General features: G+C 40.6%; 1 protein-coding gene across 2 annotated transcripts; it reads right to left on the bottom strand.

The window, feature by feature from the left end:
* Positions 1-351: 351 nt before the first annotated feature.
* Positions 352-21,233, bottom strand: LOC117540121 (sodium/hydrogen exchanger 6-like). 2 transcript variants are annotated; one of them, XM_034206636.1, is made up of 17 exons: positions 20,831-21,233; positions 18,432-18,631; positions 14,042-14,119; positions 13,760-13,836; positions 13,369-13,481; positions 13,129-13,234; positions 11,291-11,432; positions 6,368-6,473; positions 5,574-5,662; positions 5,232-5,345; positions 4,856-4,967; positions 4,265-4,418; positions 4,150-4,180; positions 3,950-4,035; positions 3,627-3,732; positions 3,332-3,367; positions 352-3,010 (listed from the first exon to the last, which is right to left on the bottom strand). In XM_034206636.1, the coding sequence occupies exons 1-17, from the start codon at positions 21,105-21,107 to the stop codon at positions 2,714-2,716; spliced, it is 2,124 nt and encodes a 707-aa protein (XP_034062527.1). In that variant the 5' UTR covers positions 21,108-21,233; the 3' UTR covers positions 352-2,713. The 2 variants fall into 2 exon arrangements, with proteins under 2 accessions (XP_034062527.1, XP_034062528.1); XM_034206637.1 differs by lacking the exon at positions 3,332-3,367 and having other exon boundaries at positions 2,714-3,010.
* Between the last annotated feature and the right edge of the window lie 700 nt (positions 21,234-21,933).

A 21,933-nucleotide genomic window follows, 5' to 3' on the forward strand; every position in this document is an offset into this window, starting at 1 on the left:
AACTCAAAGCAGGCACCGATGCATAATCGTTTTTCAGCATAACTGAAATAAAGTAGACGAGCGGAGAGTCTTTGACCTTGGAAAAACAATATTAACTTGATGTCCACTTGCTAAACTTTTCCTGTACTATAAATGTATCTTAGTCTTCATCAGCGGATGGGGTTTGATCAATTGTCTCTTCAGCTTAACTAGTCAAAGAAGACAATTGTACTTGAGTATCAATATAAAGAGTCATTCTGAAAAAATCTTTGAAGAGATTAAACTAATACAACTGAGATTAACTCAACTTTAGGTAGCTCAATGACATTGAACAATACAAGTCATTGCATAATTTGAACAAGCAAAGACATGTCATTTTCAACATTTTTTTTATTTTCTAGTACACTTGCAAGATGTCTGACTGCGACGATGTTAAAACTTCAGGACCACACAGGGAACAATATAATATATCTGTGATTGTTTTCCCCTCATGATGAGTTCAAATTTTAAAACATTCACATATTGAACTTTTGCAGGTGTACTTTTCACAAATACAATTGTCAGTAACACTTTCTACAAACAGTAGAAACATAGACATGTTCAGATTTTCAGGTGTAGTTGTTATTTTATGATTATAGACGTTTCTTCAAAATTCCCATATAAACATATGTTTTTGTTATGGTTTAATTACAGTACAACAAAAGGAAAATCAAAAGGTACCTTGCTGAAAGGAACAAATGGTGAGTTCGCTTGTCCTTATCTCTCAAACCCCAGAACAACGCTTACAGATCAAAAAGACAACTCGTGCAGCTTGACAGTTACAAGCATTTGAACATTTGAAAATGGGATTTTTAGCAGGAATACATTTCTACTTCAATCATAGAAATCACCAAACAGCAAACAAAACAAACAAGGAGATGCCTCAGTGCAAGTTATCTCACACTGAGGTGGGAACATATGATAGGATATCAGTTGCCAAACAAGGAGTGAAAAGACTGAACACCAATATGAGTGTTCTTATCTTTTCCTAGACCTTCTACAAAATAAAAATAGGTCACCAGGTTCTTGTTGCATTGAAATTCAGCCCCCAATAGTGTCATTCTCAAATGCCACATAAAGTATACTTTACAAAAAGTGATTCCGTCTGAGAAAATATTAGTGATACTTGTTTCCCGTTAACAAAGTACAATGTTTTTGTTTGCACTCTTTTGTGATCGCCACCCTAGAGGCCTGGCCTAATTATACTGGGAATATAATATTAAGCATTAGTCATAGTTTTTTTGTGTCATATAAAAAACAAGAAAGATAATCTTACTGCACATTAGTAAATCAAAATATGTACAAATCTACATTATGTAATAGAATTCCAGAATAGGCACTTTAAGTCAAAACAGTTCAGCCAGCCCTCAAAGTCATCAAGACACGGCAGTTACTTTTTCTAAGAAAGATTAAACCAGACATAACCCAGAAACAGACAAAAGCCCTAAAACCAGCGTCAGTAGATTTGGACAATTTCATTCTGACATCAGCCCCACACACACTTAAAATATGCACACAGGGAAGCTCTAGTTTCCAAATATAAAGTAAAATATCTGCTACAGCGCAGGAAGGAGATATAATAACATGCACACTTGGTAAAGATCAAACTCTTCAAATGATGATCCACCAGCCTCAAGACTTATCTACCGTACAATTATGTAGTGTTTTGTTCCGAAAATGTGCATGATAACAGCCTTTCACCACAAGCAGCCCTATGTTCAAACGGGGCAAGATAATCATTAATGTCACCCCGAAAACAATAAATAAACAATAAATAAACAAAAGAAATCGTTAAATAAATAACTCTTTTTTTTTTTTATTAGAAATAAATACATGAATAAGGGAAAAGACTGATTCGGCAGTGCTAAAATTTAAGTTCGATTTTATGGCTTGGCTGAATTATATCTACTTTCAATCTTTTAGAACATATTTGTTCATTTTAAAATCTCTTTAAAAAACATCTAATACTGCTTCCACCACAGATGCCAATGTCTTAGTCTACTTGTTCTTAACCCTTCTCCACCTGGGACCTTTGAGCAGGAGGAAAACACACTAGATAAATGTACAGTCTGTGGATGGATGGATAATATTAATAATGTGGCTGCAGTGTAAAATGCTCATTATTGGTACCAGAGTAACGTTTTAGAGTTCTGTACACTAAATGATGCTGGCGGTCATCGTCACAATACTTGAAGGGAAGCTAAACAAATACAGGTCCTGTAGTCAGGAGCAACTTCACCACAGAGAGAAGGGTAAACTGCATATTAAAGTCCCTCCATAAAGCCGGAGGGACTTTAATGGATTATAGAAATAGCACTTGCATGAGCCAACACTACAGCCCCATTTTTTAAGCTTTCCTTAATGCAAGCCAAATGTGCGTCCCGCATTATTTTAAGTAACCCTTAGGTTTGAGGTGCACTTGATTGACAGTACCTTACCTCGACAGAGTACGCTCACTTTCAAGATTACAGAAATCCACCTAAATAGCAAGTTGAATAAAGCGCACTTCATGTTTGTCACAAAGCTGAGCCTATTTTAAATCCACGTTAGAGAGGTGGTCCCATCAATATGGTGACTTTTATGTGACTCATACTCTAAAACAAATCATTTCCTTTTAAATTCAAATTAGAAGATTTGTGATTTTTTTTTTGTAATGCTTAAAACAACAAACTGCATCCTGACAGTGTACGCTTTCTTACAGTCTGTGCCTGCGAAGCTCGGAGCGTGGCGGTGAAGGCGGGGGGGGCAGGGTGAAGGTGGTCGGGGGCTCCACTGGGTCGTCCATGGGCAGGACCAGGCGGGTGCCCCTGATCGCCACTTCATGTTCCGCTGAGCCCAGCTTGTGCTCCAGACCCTCAGCCCACCGGCCCCCCCTGCTGGTGGTGCGGGACCCAGAAGCGTCCGTGCTGACTGTGACGTCGGCGTAAATGGAGCTGACACTTGAGTCATTCAGGATGAAGTCCGAGTCATCCTCGTGGAGCCGGTACTCGTTCTGGTGAGTGAACAATGGGAAAACGTGGGAGGGTAAGACATTAAGCAGAATGAAAAGACAAAGACTGTAGAATACCATCACAGGACAAGAAAAGGAGAGAAGTGGAAAAACTGCTTCTTTAAAGAAAAGCAAAATCTGAATAGTCACAGACTGGGAGCCCCTTCCACCAAATATCAACACCCAAGTTTATGACGTCAAAAGACTCCTAATAAGATCTTTAGATACATAAACTAGCTTGATTTATTGATTTTCAAATGTATTGTTCTATAACATGTAAAAAAAAAATTAAAAAAAAAAAATCGTATTTCTTTGACCAAATACCTCCATAATTCGACAATAATTTCCCATCGGGAGCATCTGCGAAATATCAACACATTATGTTATGTTAACAGTATTAACATAACATTTCTAGATTATTAGTATGTGGATATATAACTACTGTGGTGTAAAGGCAACAATTGCATCATTGACACTTACTGTATGGCAAATTCCATTATCTCAAATCTCAGAAATACAAAGTCTTATATCACCGTATTGATATATTACCCTGCCCTATTTCAGATGTTCAAAAAATGACTGATTGGGTTCTGTAAAACAATATGCTGAGTGTCCAAACCTCATAGGCCTGCGGGCTGGTGAGGCATCGGGCCAGCGGTCCACAACAAGCAGGCAGCGTGGAAGAGAGGGGGGGGCCGCTGTGGGTCAGGAGGGGCTTTAGGTAGCTGGAGAACAAGCGGTCAAGGACTATTTACAGTTTTAAAGTTTCATTATTAAAATGAATTTGGTCAACTCGCAGAACATTATCTATAAAAGGAAGTTATATAGCTTACAGCTTGTAAAGAACGCCCTCTGGTGTTTAAAGCTGAATGTAGTTTCCACTCTACTGAAAACAGGATCTTTTATACATTATACACGTATGATCCATGGCTCAAAGGATACTTGTGGTCGAAGTTATACCAGATCCTGAAGGGCCAGGCACTCTCATGTTTGGTGCTCCGTTGTGTCCCATCCAACACCGCTGAGATCTGTTTAGCAAAATATTGAATTAGTGGCAATTTCACTTGGGATAACAACTTAATGCGACCAAAACATTTAAACATACAAAAAGGAGTATCATGCCGTCTGTGCTCATCACTTACAGAGTTGTCTTGATCAGAGTCCACACCCACCCTGAAAGAGAAAACATTGTGGCATTGACTTTTGCTGAAAAACATTTGATAGCGGGACGAGAGAGAAACAAATGCACAGCCTTACGGTATGCTCATGAGGGACAGCATGGGCGTGGTGCCCCCCCCACAGATCCACACAGTGAAGAAGACAATCAGCAGGGTGGTAGAAAACATCATCTGGCGGGCGTACGTCGCTGTGTCTCGGATTGAAAGAGCAAAGGTCATTGCACCACGCAGACCTGATGGAGATAAGATAACAAGACCCCGTGAGAGTGAGTAACAGTGTGAGTTTCACCAAAAGACACCGTGGGAGACACCTTGAGTGGGTTTTGTCATTCATTTTAGAAAAGCCAGAAAATATGTGTATTAATGTGGCTGTTCTTGGGTTCTTCTTTTCCTAACCACTGCACATTTGTTGAGCTCATCCTCCACAGTATGCTGATTCAGGGTTGTTTATCTACCCATCCGGGCTGGTGGTGTCCAAACAACTATGTGCAGAGACATGGAGGCGATGTTCTAATTTTAGCCAGTTTTAACTGTCAATATCAACCTACGGCTGTTATTCATAACTACTGTATCTAGGGTAAGCAGTGTATTCATTTTTCGAGCAAGCCTGAGGAACTTTAAATGACTCATTGGAGAGCTGGGAATTGACAACAGAGACTTAAGTCCGTACCTGCAAACATCATGACATGCTGGAAGTTGGATTTAATCTTGTTCTTGCGGCCCAGGTTGAGCAGGAAGGACAAAGGGTAGATGTTTGCCGCCCTGCCCAAAAACACAGCAAACTACACGACACAGGAAGGTCAAGGACACAACAAACTGAGATGGAAAATACTCGTGGGTAGATGACATTACAGAAATTCTATGTCAGCAATGACTAATCTTTCTTTTAAATGTTGCTGCTATCCGTGGGCTTCCTAAAACACTTAATTATTTCAGCAGTGGTAGCAATAGTTTTGGCAGCCAAAGAGTGGTTATATGCAACACGTATTTGGCTAAATAACCAATCATCTGAGGACAGCAGTAACAATATTCAGAGTAAAGGATACAAAGGCTCCGATGATGAACATAGGGTTAAAGACGTGTGACTGGAAGGAGAAGAGAGTCAGGCCCATGTAGGAGAAGATGAAGTTCTCTGCCAGGAAGTTCAGCAGCTCAAACAACTGATGGGGAAGAGACAAGCAAACATTTTAACAATGTAAAAAGAACATTACATTCATGTCATTTTGGATGTAATGGAAAGTGACTGAGAAAATGTGTAACATATGGAGTTACTACGTTACATGGGTGATTATCCTAATTCTAAGACTTAAAAACAGAAGTAACTAGTATTCAGGTAGGATCTAAATAAATTGAGTGAAAGTGACCAAAGACATGTGGTTGTGCATCACCTGTTTGGTCCTGTCCTGAGAGTCGGGGGAGAGATTGTTGAAGGTGTAGTGAGCCTGAGTGATCCCACAGAACAGCACAGCCACTACGCCTGATGAACAGCAGACATAGAGTGGTCTCACTTCAGTATCAATCCAACACATTGAATTATACTTATACCAGAGGACAAGAATTAAAAACCATCATTCATTTCAGGATTTGTGGCAAAATGAGTTTCTAAGAACATTAAAATACATCTGACGGAAGTTGCTATGGTCAAATGTAATGGACGTTTTTTTTAAAGATTGAAGCTAAACTGTAATGTAAAAAGGGGTGCAGTCTACGTCCTTGGATAATATCAGTGGTTAAAAAGACTGTTAAAGACTCGCACTGTGATAAAACAACATAACCCTATCTTTTGACATCATGTGGCTTGAGGGTGTGTATCAGTTTGTTTGATGATTTTATTTCAGCAAGTGTGAATGATTCATCCTTCAATACATTGTCAATCATGGCTTCATTGTTTTAATGTGACAGTTGGAACTCCTAAGATAATAAACAAATGTTTCAGGCTTATGCATACTGGATTATGCGTAGTGTACAAACTGTGAAGTCCACTGAGACAAATGTAACATTTGTGATATTGGGCTATATAAATAAACATTGATTGATTGATTGATTGATTGATGAAAAGGTCACTTTCAATATGTGATAGAGATTCATTTTTGACTAAATTAAGACTGAAACTTAGTCCACGACTTATGATCAAAATGAGAAGCAGTGTATATTGCATGTGTGCTGCTGTGTGCTGGTGTACCTGTGAACCCGCAGGCCTCAGCCAATAGGAAGGTGCTCCACGACATAAGGAAGAAGAGCGCCGTCTCCAGCAAGGGGAAGTCCCGCAGCTTAGTGAACTTGGTCACGTGAGCAAACCTTAAAGTCAAGGAGCAAAACATGAGGGGGCCCTGCTGTATATAAATGGAAACAAGGTAATAAAGATATTGTTTGAATAAACCTTTTTATCCGAACGTGCAAGTACACAATTTAGGCTACTGATATAGGGACTGACACTAAAACATTTCTGGTTCCAAGTTGATTAAAACTTGAAGCTGATCAGCAGGAACTTAATGAGTTACAATGAAACTCTTTATCCCTGTAGTGCAGTGCTACTCAAAGTGTGGTCCGCGGACCACTGGTGGTCCGTGAGCGCCCCCTAGTGGTCCGTGAGTATATTGGTAACATTTCACATTTTAAATATGTATTTATTTAAGTTTTTCGCACTCTCGCGGGAATATAGCCGCAATGGAATGAGCTTAAGTTTCACTTTCGATTGCATGATATAGCCCAGATAAACACCTTCATCACACATCTTGCCACTTGTTTGTATCATTATCAGGCGATTTGTAAAAAACGATGTGTTTTTGGATATTTGTGGAGTTAGGTGGTCCGCGAGTGTTTTTTTTATTGGTTAAGTGGTCCTTGCAGTGGCGGCTGGTGTAAAATATTTTTGGTGGGGCTTTTGATATAGTGAGTAAAAAAAGAAATGGGAGAAATGACCCCTTAAATGAGGACTTCTGGTGATGTAATGGCGCGTTTCCAGTGCAGCGCGGAGCTCGCTTTAATGCTGCGTTCAGACCGGACGCGATGCGAATATTCGCTTCGCTCTAAACGCTCCTATCGCATCGCTCGAGTTTCACCGCGGCTGCCAGCTGTGTTTACTCGCATCATTCAAACAAGACGCGCTGGCTCGGGAGCTACAACTACAACAAAATGAACATATTTTACCGTGATTAAATTGTAATACACGTTTCTAAATGATGCCGACGTAACAACATACTGATACCGGTTAGTAAAAACCATGAATTAATGCTTTGACAAGTCTGCAGACAGACGGCAGGCGAAAAACCTTTTAGAATGCTTGTTTTCTGAATGGAGCTTGGCTAAGCTAACGTTATATATGTTCCGACCGTCCACACTCACAACAACGGCCTATACAGACATAAATAAACCAGCGACTGTATTCTCCATGACACAGACAGTCTGTGGTTTCTACTTGTTTAACTTTTGTCTAGTTTCTGAACAGATCGTATCTCTCCCCGGCTGTTTGAAGAGCAAGCATGGGAAACAAAAGATAGCAGGCTTGTTTGAGACAAGCCAGACCTGCGCAGTTGCGATCAACGTCTTGCTAGTGCGTTGCATGATGGTTAGTCATGTTGTCCGACTTGCTCTGGAGGCCCGCCCACATGAGACTTTGAAATTTCGCGGGACAAAGACGCCCGCAGCCTTGAGAGCGAGGCGAGGCGAGTTGGCGCAGTTGCTCTCCACGGGCTGCGGAAGCGAAATGCTTGATGGGAAACGACTCGCTGGTATCTCGAGCTGAGCGCTCATTGGTGGTTTTTACCACGTGCTGGTGATGAAACTCTCCAATTGGCTGGCAAAATGTTGTTGTTGTTGTTGTTTTGTGTCAGTTTTACGTCGCCACTTCCATTCACATTTTTCATCATTGTTCCACAATATTTATCATCATGAAATGAATATCTATATATTTTATACTATACTTGCACTGCTTACCGTTTTCATACTTTATATATCTTAGCATATTCATACACACTGTTCATACTGCTCTCAGGCTGCTGTGTATATCTAGTGTATTCATAGCCCTCACTGTTTATTCATCATTCAATTCATTCTATATGTTATTCTGTAGATTGTGTACATTACTTTTCACTTTACTGCTTGTTGCACCTGGTTAGAAGCTAAAGTGCATTTCGTTGTCTCAGTACCTGTAATATGTGCAATAACAATAAAGTTGAATCTAATCTGGAGCAGGAACAAATGTATTTACTTAGTACATATCTGACATTAACGATTAAACACATGTGTGCATTCTTTATAAATGCAAACCGAGTCAAGCAGACTCCGGAGGTGGCGGTATGCACCTTAAAGTTGTTTGCAATCCGCCAAAAAACCGAGAGAAGAAGAAGAAGACGAAGCCGACTCCGAGCATGGACTCCGAGCTGTCCGACTTCAGGCGAGCTTTTTGAGACCTCCCCCGGCTGCGATCGGCTATTCTCGTCTACTTTCGAGGCGAGCCGCAACGCGTCTCAAACAAGCCTAATATTTACCTGTTTGCATCGTTTGCATCCAGCTAGCCTCGTTGATACGTTTTGTCTTTTTCACGAGCTTACTGTGATATATACAAATCGGGTTGGTCCGGTCCAAGGTCTTTAAGTATCAATTTATCTCCCAAACTTCTCCTTTGGAAAGGATTGGAGAGTAGCTCTTACACGGAATTGGGTGCGGACCGAGGTCCGGCGACTCCACCTGCACACCATTCTAAATACTGCGTCACCTTGGTCACTCACGAGTCTAAAAAACAACTCACGTCACGTCAGCAACGTGGGCGCCAACGTGAGCGCCCTCGTGACCAACATATTTGACGGCGCTGATTGGCTGAAATTATGTTTCGGCGGCACAGTTTACTATTGAGACTTTTGCAACGTGCTGGTTGCTGCTGTTTGTCTCGGGGGCTCCGCCCGGTAATGATAAACTAATGCCACGGGCAAGGCCAGGCAGGAAACATGTGACTTATCAGTAACTTTATACATCGTAACACAATTTTAAACGAGATTTTATTGTAGATTATACATGTTACTGATACCAATTGTATGATATTTACCTTGTTCATTAAAAATAAAAATATAAAATATATATATATTTTTATATATATATATTTTTTAAATATATTTTATTTTTAATATATTTTTTTTAATATTCTTTTTTTGAATGTGGGAAGAGGTGGGGCGGCGCCCCTAGCACCCCTATGGGCCGGCCGCCACTGGGTCCTTGGTAGGAAAAAGTTTGAGAAACACTGCTCTAGGCCCTCTGTGAGGGCCTAAGATATTTAAAAAAATAATATTTGAAAACATTAAAAAAAACCATTTGTTTTTGTTACATTTTTAGTTTGACCAAAATAACTTGATTTAATTGTATTTAAAATAACATTTCCAAATAAATAAATCCTTCGAATCTGCCTGTTCAGTTTCTGTTAGAATGTGAAGGGTTAAATGCCGTCTCTGCGAGCTTGGTCCAATTGTACCTCCCCCGGCTGCGATCGGCTAATCCAGGCTGAAGACTTTTCTTTTTGTCGCTGCTTTTAATTGAACTATTCATATCTTAGACTGCACTGTAACTTTTATCCATGTACTTTTTTCTTTTAATGTTTAATTGACAGCACTGTAACTTTTATCCATGTATTTTTTCTTTTAATGTTTATTTTATTAGCTTTTCTTTTTAATGATTTTAAATGCCATTTTCTTAATCTCTTTCATTTTTTGTAAAGCACTTTGAATTGCCTTGTGTTGAAAAGTGCTATATAAATAAACTTGCCTTGCCTTGCCTTGCCTTACTCTCGTCTACTTTCGAGGCGAGCCGCAACGCGTCTCAAACAAGCCGAACGTTTTTTTAATGGATTTTTTGTCAAAGCACTTAAGATATTCATTGCTATAGGGATGTTAAGAGCATTCCATGGAATATAACAAAAAGTGTATCTCAAGCCGGTTTCTCAAATGTACATACCCTACCTTTAATAGAAGTAGTGTCAGAAGACACAGCTTCCTGATGTGTTTGTTTGTTCTGTGTCTGGTTAAAGTAGCTTCCCATTATGCCCGCCTGATGTGATCATTTTAGCTAGCAGACTCTCTTTGAAATAGCTAGTTAACTCATTAAGCTAACATTAGTTACTCAAGGGGGTCTCGCTTTTCTAATTTCCTCTTCAGATGCTTGACTTGGATACAGCACTTTTGCAAAACAGAGGCTAGCTCAATACTCTAATGTTTATATAAACTATTTCAGATAAAGAGTTAGGTTGGGGATGCTGGGGGTGTAAACTTCAAAAATGTTATATGGCAGGACCAAGTAGCTAATGTTAGCCTACATTCTCATAGCATTCACAACATAGCAGTGACGTGCACAGGTACGGGCCCTATGCAGTGCTTCTCAAAGTGTGGTCCGCGGACCACTGGTGGTCCGTGAGCGCCCCCTAGTGATCCGTGAGTATATTGGTAAAATGTTACATTTGAAAGAAATACATTTATTTAAGTTTGTCGCACTCTCGCGGGAATATCTCCGCATTGGAACGAGCTTAAGTTTCACTTTCGATTGCATGAAATAGCCCAGATAACCACCTTCATCACACATGTTGCCACTTGTTTGTACCATTTTCAGGCGATTTGTAAAAAACGATGTGTTTTTGGATATTTGTGGAGTTAGGTGGTCCGCGAGTGTTTTTTTATTGGTTAGGTGGTCCTTGGTATGAAAAAGTTTGAGAAACACTGCTGTAGTGCTGCGGATTTCAATTGAAATGTAATGAGGTCCAGTTACTTAACTTTCCTTCCAACAATGTCCGAATCTCAAAAAGTCTTAATTGTGTACCCCTTTGTCAAATAAAATATAACATATAATTTCAACATGTTGTCAATTGTAAGTGTAGCACAGTTAACATTTAGAATCATTTCAAATCTTTACCATAAATTAGACCTAGCATAATACAAATCTACATTGCAGGTAAAACAAAAGAGAATCTTGTAAAGAAAAAACAGCCGTGCTGTCAGGAAAAAGCAAGCACATTTTCAGATTTCGGTCCACCAGTTAGTGATGCCTGCTGTAGTTTTATTCTATAGCTGCTTATGCATATCACTAACTGTAAATGTTCATTATGTGATAGCAGGTGAAAGGATATGAGAGCGGTCATGAATCCGGTGGCCACCCCAAGAGCAAAGGATCCGCTGAAGATTCCCAGGAAGACGCCAAAGGATTTTAGCATGGCCATGGCCTCAAAGCTGTGGTTGTTGTCTCCTGCAGGCTGATACGCCACAATAGAGCTGAAGGGCAGAAAGAGAGTTAATACATTTACATGGAAAAGGGAAATAGACGTTTCCAAAGAATCCCAAAAGAGGATCTGATGAAATATTACTCACATGCTCTAATAGAGAAACAAACGGACGAACTCAAGATGAAGTAAGGCATCAAATCAAATCTGCAGCAACCCAAATCCAATAATGGCTGCTGTTTATCTGATGTGTTGTATCATTTAGAGGATTTTAAAATAACAAAACAAAACTTCACACTCATGGACTGGAGTTGGGTTTTACAGACATAAAAAGGGAGTAAGTTGGGGTCTTGCATGCTTGATTCTTATTGGATCGTGCTGCATCTTAACACCATTCCATTGATATCCAATATAGAGTATCAATAAGTAGAAAACAGACAATTCAGGTGCTACCCTTTTATGAGTAGTAGTGCTCAAATAGCTTCAAGACCAACAAACCAAATCAATAGCACTAAGAACCAGGAGTAATAAACCTTTTACATACGAAATTACCAGAAATGTAAATAAAAGTAGGGTCTATAGAACACAGAAAAAGGATGCAAAGAATGGATATGAAAGGGGAGGAGAGCAATAATCCTAAGAGGAAGGCTACATACTACTAAGTCAAAGATCTGCATAACATAGTCTTAGTTAAGATGACCAGGCTCTTCAACTATAACTCTTCCAGCACAGCCGCATAAACAGCCCCCACCACCCACCGAAGAGTCAATGTCTGGTTTTCTTCCAGCCATTGATCGTCCCCTTGAGGCCAGACAGAGTCATTGTCTCCTTGGGAGCGCACCCCCCCGGCCCCATGCCTACTCTGCCTGTCCAAGCTGAGGAGAACTCTGCATACATACGTACAAGTAGGCCACGAACGACACGGATGGAATGAAGGAAGGCAAGCAGTGAAACGACAGGGACTGACGTTAGTATGATTAGAGTCCATCAATGCGAAATGTACCACACAAAAAGCTGAGTTTGACACAGTTAGCCTCATTACAGTGCAGGGCAATAACACAACTAGAATATGAAGGATAGATTCACATTTCTTTGAAGTCTCTCGAGGAAATACTAACATTTATGACCATGTATTACTCTTGTACATAGTGGCCATAAAAAACGTTCCTGTATAATCCAATTCTTATTTCAAGAGGCAACAGAAAATATTTCCCCCCATAGTGTTCAACATGGTATAATTGATGGCAAAGAGTACAACTGGATCCCTTTCAATTTACCTAAGAGCGAATTACTTGCGACAAATTTACAGCATTGTATTTATCAGCACAGGGTCTCCCCATTTCCTTTTTGCGCTGTCAGAAAGAAACAGACACAAGCACTACGCTCTGTTCAAGAGCTACGAATTGCTACATTTAGCATCACAAAGTAAGCCACTTTGAAAAAAGACACTTCAGATTTATTGACCTCAGACTGTTGGAACATCACATGAGCTTTAACTGCACAAAAAAAGCTGTTGATGTTATCCCCAATCACTACTTGTGAGCCAGTTAGGTAGTAGAGAATGAACTGGTGAGAAGGCCACTAATAACTCTTTAAATATATACTGTTCGAGATAGACTTGCAAAAATGTTAACCTATCCTTTAACATGACACTACCAATTCTTTGATGAAATAGAAGTGGACATAAAGTGTTGCTGTGTAGGCTGTGTGTGTTCATATCTGCAGTTTATTAATTAATTGGTGCTTACGAAGAGAGGACGATGGCCACAGCATCATTGAGGACACTCTCCCCAAAGAGTAAAGCATACAGGTCCACATCTACTTTTAGCTCATTGAAGATAGCCAGCACTGTCACTGAGACACAAAGGAGAAAAAGACACTCAAAGACACGTAAATACTGTACAAGATGTCGCACTGCTTCATTAAATTACATTCTTAGTACAGTCTTTGGATAAATAGTTGCTAAAAGCTAACATGGCACTAATTACCTGGGTCTGTTGCTGAAACGATGGCCCCAAACAGGAGGCAGTCGGTAAAGAAAAAATCTCCTCCAAGCTGGCCCACAACTTTCATGAAGGACACAATGCCATACATGATCAGCCTAAGAACGGAGAACAAGATTTGATCAACAGCGTACGTACAGTATTTACGTCTGAGAGTAGAAGGGATGAAGGATAATGTATGTGAAAATAATCTTAATTTTGTGTTTCTTTTCCAATATTGCGATTGCAGTTCAGTATGCACCCAGCAGTTTGGAAGCAAGACATGGAAACTCATTTTTTTTAGATTATTTTACGTGTAGCTTCCATTAAAGTGCATTGCAATGTCAATAAGATGTTGTTCAGCCCTAGTGTACATCAGAGATAAACAAATATTTACCCAATAACAAAGCAGGAGATAACTGTTCCGATGAAAGCATAGGCCAGGATGGAGCCGATGTTTCTAAAGAAATGTCTCTGAGACAGGCAAGGACACAGATTTGTTAACAAAGAGGCTTTCTAGGACTAAAAGTTAGGATGTGGCATTACAGACAAAAAAATATCAGAATAATCAACAAAAAGTAGTTTAGCCTGTTTGAAACGTGTATGCGAAAGATCCAATGTAGACTTTGAAAAATCTGAATACTTAAATTGACATGCTTATTAGTTTAAACCCTCTTACCCTTTTGAGACTGTAACCAGCATGGAAGATAATGGGAGGCAGCAAAATGTTGAAAAACACTTCTGGGTCAAAGGTCACCTAAAGACAGTGGTAATATAGAACAGGTTAGACACTCATTTTAAATAGTCAACTCCCTATGTGTTAAACCGGACCCATAATATCTGCTTGTATATTCAGACTGACACATTACATTACATTACATTGCATTTAGCTGACGCTTTTATCCAAAGCGACTTACAATAAGTGCGTTCGACCAACAAAATACAACTTGAAGAAAACAGAATCATATAAGTACATCAGGCTTCATAGAGCAAAAACATTTCAAGTGCTACTCAACTGGCTTTAGATAAGCCAGTCCTTTATTAGTATAAAAGTGCTTCGTTAATAGTTCTATCGCTCGAAGTGGAGTCGAAAGAGATGAGTTTTCAGTTTGCGCCGGAAGATGTGCAAGCTATCTGCCGTCCTGATGTCAATGGGGAGCTCATTCCACCATCCTGGAGCCAGGACAGCAAACCCACGTGTTTTCGCCGATGGGAACTTGGGTCCCCCTCGCAGCGAGGGCGCAGCGAGTTGTTTGGCTGATGCAGAGCGTAGTGCACGCGCTGGGGTGTACGGTTTAACCATGTCCTGGATGTACGAAGGGCCAGATCCATTCGCAGCATGGTAAGCAAGTACCAGTGTCTTGAAGTGGATTCTAGCAGTTACCGGAAGCCAGTGAAGCGAGCGTAGGAGCGGAGTAGTGTGGGAAAATTTAGGAAGGTTGAAGACCAGATGAGCCGCTGCATTCTGGATGAGCTGCAGAGGTCGGATGGCACATGCAGGTAGACCAGCCAGGAGGGAGTTGCAGTAGTCTAGGCGTGAGATGACGAGAGCCTGGACCAGAACCTGAGTCGCTTTCTGTGTCAGCTGGGGACGTATCTTCCTGATGTTGTAAAGCGTGTATCTGCAGCAACGGGTTGTAGCAGCGATGTTTGCAGTGAAGGACAGGTTGTTATCTAGGGTCACACCCAGATTCCTTGCAGTCTGAGTCGGGGAAACAACTGAGGTGCCGATGTTGATTGTTAGGTCAAGAGTGGGACAATCTTTTCCCGGAAGGAAGAGCAGCTCAGTCTTGTCAAGGTTGAGCTTGAGGTGATGAGCAGACATCCACTGAGAGATGTCAGCTAGACAAGCAGAGATGCGTGCGACGACCTGGGTCTCTGAGCGGGGAAAGGACATAATTAATTGGGTGTCATCAGCGTAGCAGTGGTAAGAAAAACCATGCGGGCTAATGACTGATCCGAGCGAGTTTGTGTACAGGGAGAAGAGGAGGGGACCAAGAACAGAGCCCTGAGGGACCCCTGTAGTTAATTGACAAGGGTCGGACTCAGACCCTCTCCAAGTCACCCTGTAGGTACGGTCTTTCAGGTATGAGGTGAGGAGGGAAAGTGCAGAGCTTGAAACTCCAAGTTTTTGGAGAGTGCGAAGGAGGATCTGATGATTCACCGTGTCGAATGCAGCAGACAGGTCCAACAGGATGATGACAGAGGAGAGGGATGCAGTTTTGGCAGTGTGCAGTTCCTCCGTGACAGCAATGAGAGCAGTTTCTGTGGAGTGACCTGCCTTGAAACCAGACTGGTGCGGATCCAGAAGGTTGTTCTGATTGAGATAACAGGAGAGTTGTTTAAAGACAGCGCGTTCAAGTGATTTAGACAGGAACGGGAGGAGAGAGACAGGCCTGTAGTTTATAACATCAGACGGGTTAAGAGTGGGTTTCTTTAGGAGAGGGTTTACTCTTGCCTCCTTGAGACTGTTTGGAAAGTGACCAGAAGTTAGAGAAGTGTTGATGAAATGGGTGAGAAACGGTAGAATATCAGGAGCGATAGTCTGAAGGAGGTTTGTAGGGATAGGGTCCAGAGGACAGGTGGTAGGGCGGGCAGAGGTAATGAGGGTAAGAACCTCACTTGGAGAGAGAGGGGAAAAGGAGGTAAGTGTGTTGGTGGAAGGAGGGTCTGGTGACCCAGCGGTGAGTAAAGGTGAGTCAGAAAAAGAAGAGCGAATATCATCAACCTTTTTTTCAAAGTGGGTAACAAAGTCGCTTGACAGAAGTGAGGAGGGGGGAGGGGCTTTTGGAGGGTCCAAGAGGGTGGAGAAGATGGAAAATAGTTTTTTAGGATTGGAATAGGAAGATTGGATCTTATCTTGAAAGAAAGTGCTTTTTGCCTGAGAGATCGAAGCAGAGAAAGAGGAGAGGAGAGCTTGATAGGTTAGGAGGTCGTCACGGTGTTTGGATTTCCACCGTTTCCGCTCTGCTGCCCTAAGGACGGTTCTATTAGCACGCAGTGCATCATTTAGCCAGGGAGCAGGAGGGGACTGACGAGCCTGCCGAGATGTGAGAGGACAGAGCGAGTCCAGAGTGGATGAGAGAGTAGAGAGGAGAGTTTCTGCAGCAGAGTTTGGAGGGCAGGAGTTGGAACGAGTCAGAGGAAGGGAGGGCTGAGAGCACCGACGAGGCAAAGGTAGAGGGGGAGAGGGAGCGAAGGTTACGGCGGACAAGTGCAGGATGAGAAGAGATTAGTTTGTTATGTTTGGAAAGGGGTAGAGAGAATGAAATGAAGAAGTGATCGGATGTGTGGAGCGGGTTTACAGAGAGGTTAGAAGTAGCGCAGTTCCTTGAGAATATGAGATCAAGGACATTGCCAGCTTTATGAGTCGGTGGGGACGGAGACAGTGAGAAAGCAAAGGCGGTTAACAGAGATGTTAGTTCGTCTATCTTCCCCGTCTGGAGGTTGAAGTCTCCGAGAAGTACAGCGGGAGGGCCAGTTTCAGGGATGTGTGAGAGGAGATAATCTAATTCCTCCAAGAAGTCCCCCAAGGCGCCTGGTGGACGGTAGAGAACAACAATGGTTAACTGTATAGGATGGGTTACTGTGACGGCATGGAATTCAAAGGTGGAAGGAGTGAAGTTAGGTAGCTTGAAGAGGGAAAAGCTCCATTTGGGAGAGAGCAGGAGACCAGTGCCACCTCCTCTGCCAGTGGGTCTGGGTGTATGGAAGGAGGAATATGCAGTGGAGAGAGCTGCTGGGGTGGATGTGTTGGATGGAGTAATCCAGGTCTCAGTGAGAGCAAGGAAATCCAGAGACTGCAGGGAGGCGTAGCCAGAGATGAAGTCAGCCTTAGGAACAGCTGACTGGCAATTCCACAGGCCACCAGAAACTAGATGTTGGATCTCAGTGGAGCATGTGGGATAGACGAGAGCAGGCCGGTTATATCGATTAGGAGATACACGGGGCCAGTGATAATTGCGAGAAGACACATGAACAGGAATGGAGAAAATACACATGATTATAGCATGAGGGGCTAAACAACCAAATAAAATAAAACAAAATAAAAACACCAGCGATACTTAGCTCAATCAAAGTAGGATTTGCCTCCTCTTTGCCTCCCTCGTGACTCCTGTAGGACCCTAATGTCTTTGCCAGTCTGACGCTGAAGCTAACGCTCCAGGAAAGTGCTACCTAAAATGGACACCTGATTGCTGAGTTCTCACAGCTGTGGGGCAATGTCCCTTTAATTAGTTAACTCTGCAGCTGGTGGCCCTCAAAAGGAAATCTAGACTGGCTTCCTCCTGATGTGTTATTGTCTTTTAAGTCAATTACATTAAACCCTAAGTTATAAAGTTATGAGTTTAACCCTTAATACAGTTACACCTACTCAATAAAGCTCTTAGTATTCTACAAATGTTTAAATCAAAGTTAACCCTAGCAGTCAGTTAGTTCACTTTTAAGGTTTCAGTCACATGACTTTTCCCAAGTTTCTGTCTGACAGATACTGTAGCGGTTTTGAGTTTTAAAAACACAATTCCAGTCAGATCAACTACAGAGCATTGATACAGAGTACACACACTGAAACAGAGAAGTCTAAAAACACAATGTTACTCTCACAATTCTAGAAGTCTCCAGTAGCTTTCTTGTCAAAATCGACTTGCACACTGGCAGGTCAGTGCTTAGGATGAGATTTAAATACAGTTTCTGTTGGGGGAGTGGCCTCAGATCACAGCCGATGGGTCTCAATCGAGACTGGCTTCCTCCTGATGTGTTATTGTCTTTTAAGTCAATTACATTAAACCCTAAGTTATATAAAGTTATGAGTTTAACCCTTAATACAGTTACACCTACTCAATAAAGCTCTTAGTATACACAAGACACAAGTTAACATCATGTAATGTTCTATTTGTATTGTTGACAGATTATGTTTGATATATCAGGTTTGCCGTTTGCAGGTTGTTTGTTTTTTTACACGATAAAACATATACTTCTGCCATTTGGCAACCGCCTGCTGGTGATTTCATTTGAGAGCGGCACACCAACAACAAGCTCCACTTGAACCATTCATCTGTTCATCCTCTTGCCTTTCTCAGCATCTCGTCGTCCTGTACTTGGTGACCTTTGCCCCGGCTGACTTCCCCCTTTAGCGTGTACTCGTAGAATCGCCCACTGACGTTGACCAGAAGTGTAGCGGGACTGGCGTTGACGGCGCAGTTGAGGATCACATCACTCATGCTCGCGGGGACATGGACTCCAAAACGCAGGATCACACCCACCAACACGCCTTCAGGAGGGAGGAGAAAGTGGGTGAGGGGAAAGCAGTTAAGGTATCTTTAGTAAATGATAATGGTTATAATATTCTTTATATATAATTTTTTTTACAGTTACAATAGGAATAGAACCCTAACCATGTAATATTGACTTTAATATGGACAGTGAATATCATAATGGATAAATAATAATACTTTTGAATACAAACACCCTACTAACTATGGTAGCCTATATCACATTTCGCAGGGAGCCTCCTTTGTACCGTGAAACCCAGTGGTGTAAAGTAAGTAGATCTACTCAAGTCAATTTTGAGGGACTTTTACTCCACTATATTTATTTAGTACCTTTATTTAAACATGGAGAACAATTCTCCAGCTACCCTACAGCACCTACATACAAAGTCATTCAAATTAGCCACACCTTTACCACCTTTACTTAAGTACAAGATCTGAGTACTTATTTCACCTCTGCTATTATATATAGACATTAAAATGGGCTATGCATATGACACTGGATAAAAAGTAATACTTTTGAATATGAACACCCTGCTAAGCTAACAATGGTATATCACATATCGTAGGCAGCCTCCCCTCAAACCTTGAAACCTGAGTAAAAGCTGTCATATTAGCTTACTGGCTAAATTGGAGGAGCTAACACCATCATTGCCAACTAGCATTGGAGCTAAGTTAACTGAAAGGCATCAACTAAGTGCTCATACCATCAGAGGTGGGATAAGTACTCAGATATTGTACTGTAAAAATAGAAGTACCAGAGTGTAGGAATAATCAATTACAAGTAAAAGTCCTGCATTCAAGTAAAAGTACAAAAGTATTAGCATCAGAATATACTTAAAGTACCAAAAGTAATTATTGTTCATTCCAGAATTGGAGGACAATTTAGACACCAACATTTTTGAAAAATGAACCTTTTATTTTATAATTTGTTGTTATGTATTTAGGAAAACAGATAACAAACCATCAAAAAAAAAGTGATTTGCCCAGGCATCAAATTAATATTTTCCAATGAAGAATTACCCCTGTTACTCTAATTATAGTAACAGGGTTGAAAATCAATGCTAATTTGAGCTTTAACCTCAGGAATTATTGCTAGATGTAGCATGTAATGCTACTTTCAAGGCAAGGACAAACTTGGATATCTAATGCAAGAAAGATAACTTTGAAATGAATATGCTTTATTCTGATAATATGAGTAACAGGGTTGAGTGGGTCAGAGTGCCACACTCTTTTAAGACTGAAAAGATTGTAAAAATATGAAAAATAAAAGAGAGGACTTAGTTTTGGTCTACCCATGGCACTAGCACATGGCTTGCTGATGTCCTTTCCACTGTGTCATCTGACTTACAGTTTGTTCACTTCCTGTGCCAATCTAAAAAGGTTTGGGTAACAGGGTTGAACGCATGTTGAGGGACACACCTTCTGTGCAAAATTACTGTTATCTAAAATTTGTTTATGATTTAACAAATTGATTTTACCATTACAAGAGACATATATCAATAGAATAATACCAAAAAAAGTAAATAAAATCCCTATTTTAAACGTTATATTTGACATGCAAGTTGGTCACCAAGAAGCGGGGACAAGAGAAAAATGCCATTTTAGGGAATGTTCGAGAGCTATTTGATCATTTAAATAATATTTGGAAACCACTTTTTCTACAACTTTATATACATTTTGTCTCAATACAAGTATGTTTAACACAACAAGTGCATGTTTTAGCATTTTGGGCATGGATTATTAGATTTTTTATATGGGGGACATGAAATGTCCTCCAATTCTAGAATGACGCACTCATTATGCAGATTGGACCATTTCAGAATAGTGTATATGTTTTTATTATAAATATTGATACATTAATGAATTAATCAAGTTGGTAACGGTGCAGCTAGTTGTAATTCATTTGTATACTGCAGGGTTACTTGTGAATTTACTCCAGGTGTTACTGAAGTCTTTTATTGGGGTTGATTATATTTCACATTATTTAACTAAAGCTACTAAATAAATGTAGTGGAGTAAAAGCACACGATTTACCTCAGAATTATAGCGGAGTAAAAGCACAAAGTAGGCCTACATAAAGTTGAAAAGTACAAGTATCTCAAATGTGTAGTTAGGTTGTTGAGTAACTTGAGTTGAGTAAATGCAGCCTACTCAGTTACTTTACATCACTGTTAAAGCACCATCGTCAGTTCTCTTACCATAGATCATGGCCAGTCCTGTTTCGTGCAGGAACCTGAATCGCCGGTGTTTGAACAGCCATATCGTTAAGATGGTGAGTGTTAAGAGCATTATGAATATAAGTAGATTGGCACTGTCTTGTCGGTGGCTTTCCTCAGCCAGCCTCTCGGTTGAGACGTTATCCATCGCATTATTATCGCCTTGGCTCCCAACGAGCAATAATGTCAATAGAAAAGGCAGAAACACAAGCGTTTTCGACGGTTTAACACCAAGAAAGAGTCTCGGTGTAAATCCCATTCTTGAGCTCTGTGAAAACGGTCACATCTGTCGTTGAATTAGTATCAGTTTAATGGGAAATACTGCTTGGACGAGATAATATCAGGATAATAACCACGAAATGACAGCTTCTTCCGCAACCTTTACCAAAACACTAGGACTTCCGGTCCTTCAAAATAAAAGTCCGTTTATGAACAGAATCAGTCCTGAGAATAACAGCGACCTCGCATGGTGTTTGAAGGTCGACTTTTGTTGTCATCATGCAGATAATATGGTTATCATGACACGCACCAACATTGTAATATGAAATGCATTACAACGAACCTAACAAACACATTGACAAACAGTACAAATGTTAATAGTATAACCATCATAGCCTGTAAGAAAATTCAGTACCATGATAGTGACACAATTATCTGGTGTCTTATATCTTTGTTTACGTTAACATCTAAAGGGTGCAGTAATACAATGTGTTAATCATCATCACCAACTGAAGTCAAGCATTTTGTCATCCACATTTGTTGATGCTTCTCTAATACTTGCTTACCATGCTGGTCTTTGTATTGATTTTAAACTTTGTATTGATTTTTTTTTTTTTTTTTACATTATTACATTGCATTTAGCTGACGCTTTTATCCAAAGCGACTTACAATAAGTACATTCGACCAGGAAGACACAACAAGATTTCAAACTTGAATTCTGGTTTAATAATTTGGATACAGCTGTGATAGTCTTGACTCTGCCACAGAAGTATATGCACCATCATACAAGCACCGTGATGCTTTTTAATGACCTTTGATTCAATGTCAATTGTTGCATTGTTAGTTGTTTTTCTAAAAGTGTTTCA

The sequence above is a fragment of the Gymnodraco acuticeps genome, unplaced genomic scaffold (genome assembly GCF_902827175.1).
Source record: "Gymnodraco acuticeps unplaced genomic scaffold, fGymAcu1.1, whole genome shotgun sequence".
Taxonomy (NCBI): domain Eukaryota; kingdom Metazoa; phylum Chordata; class Actinopteri; order Perciformes; family Bathydraconidae; genus Gymnodraco; species Gymnodraco acuticeps.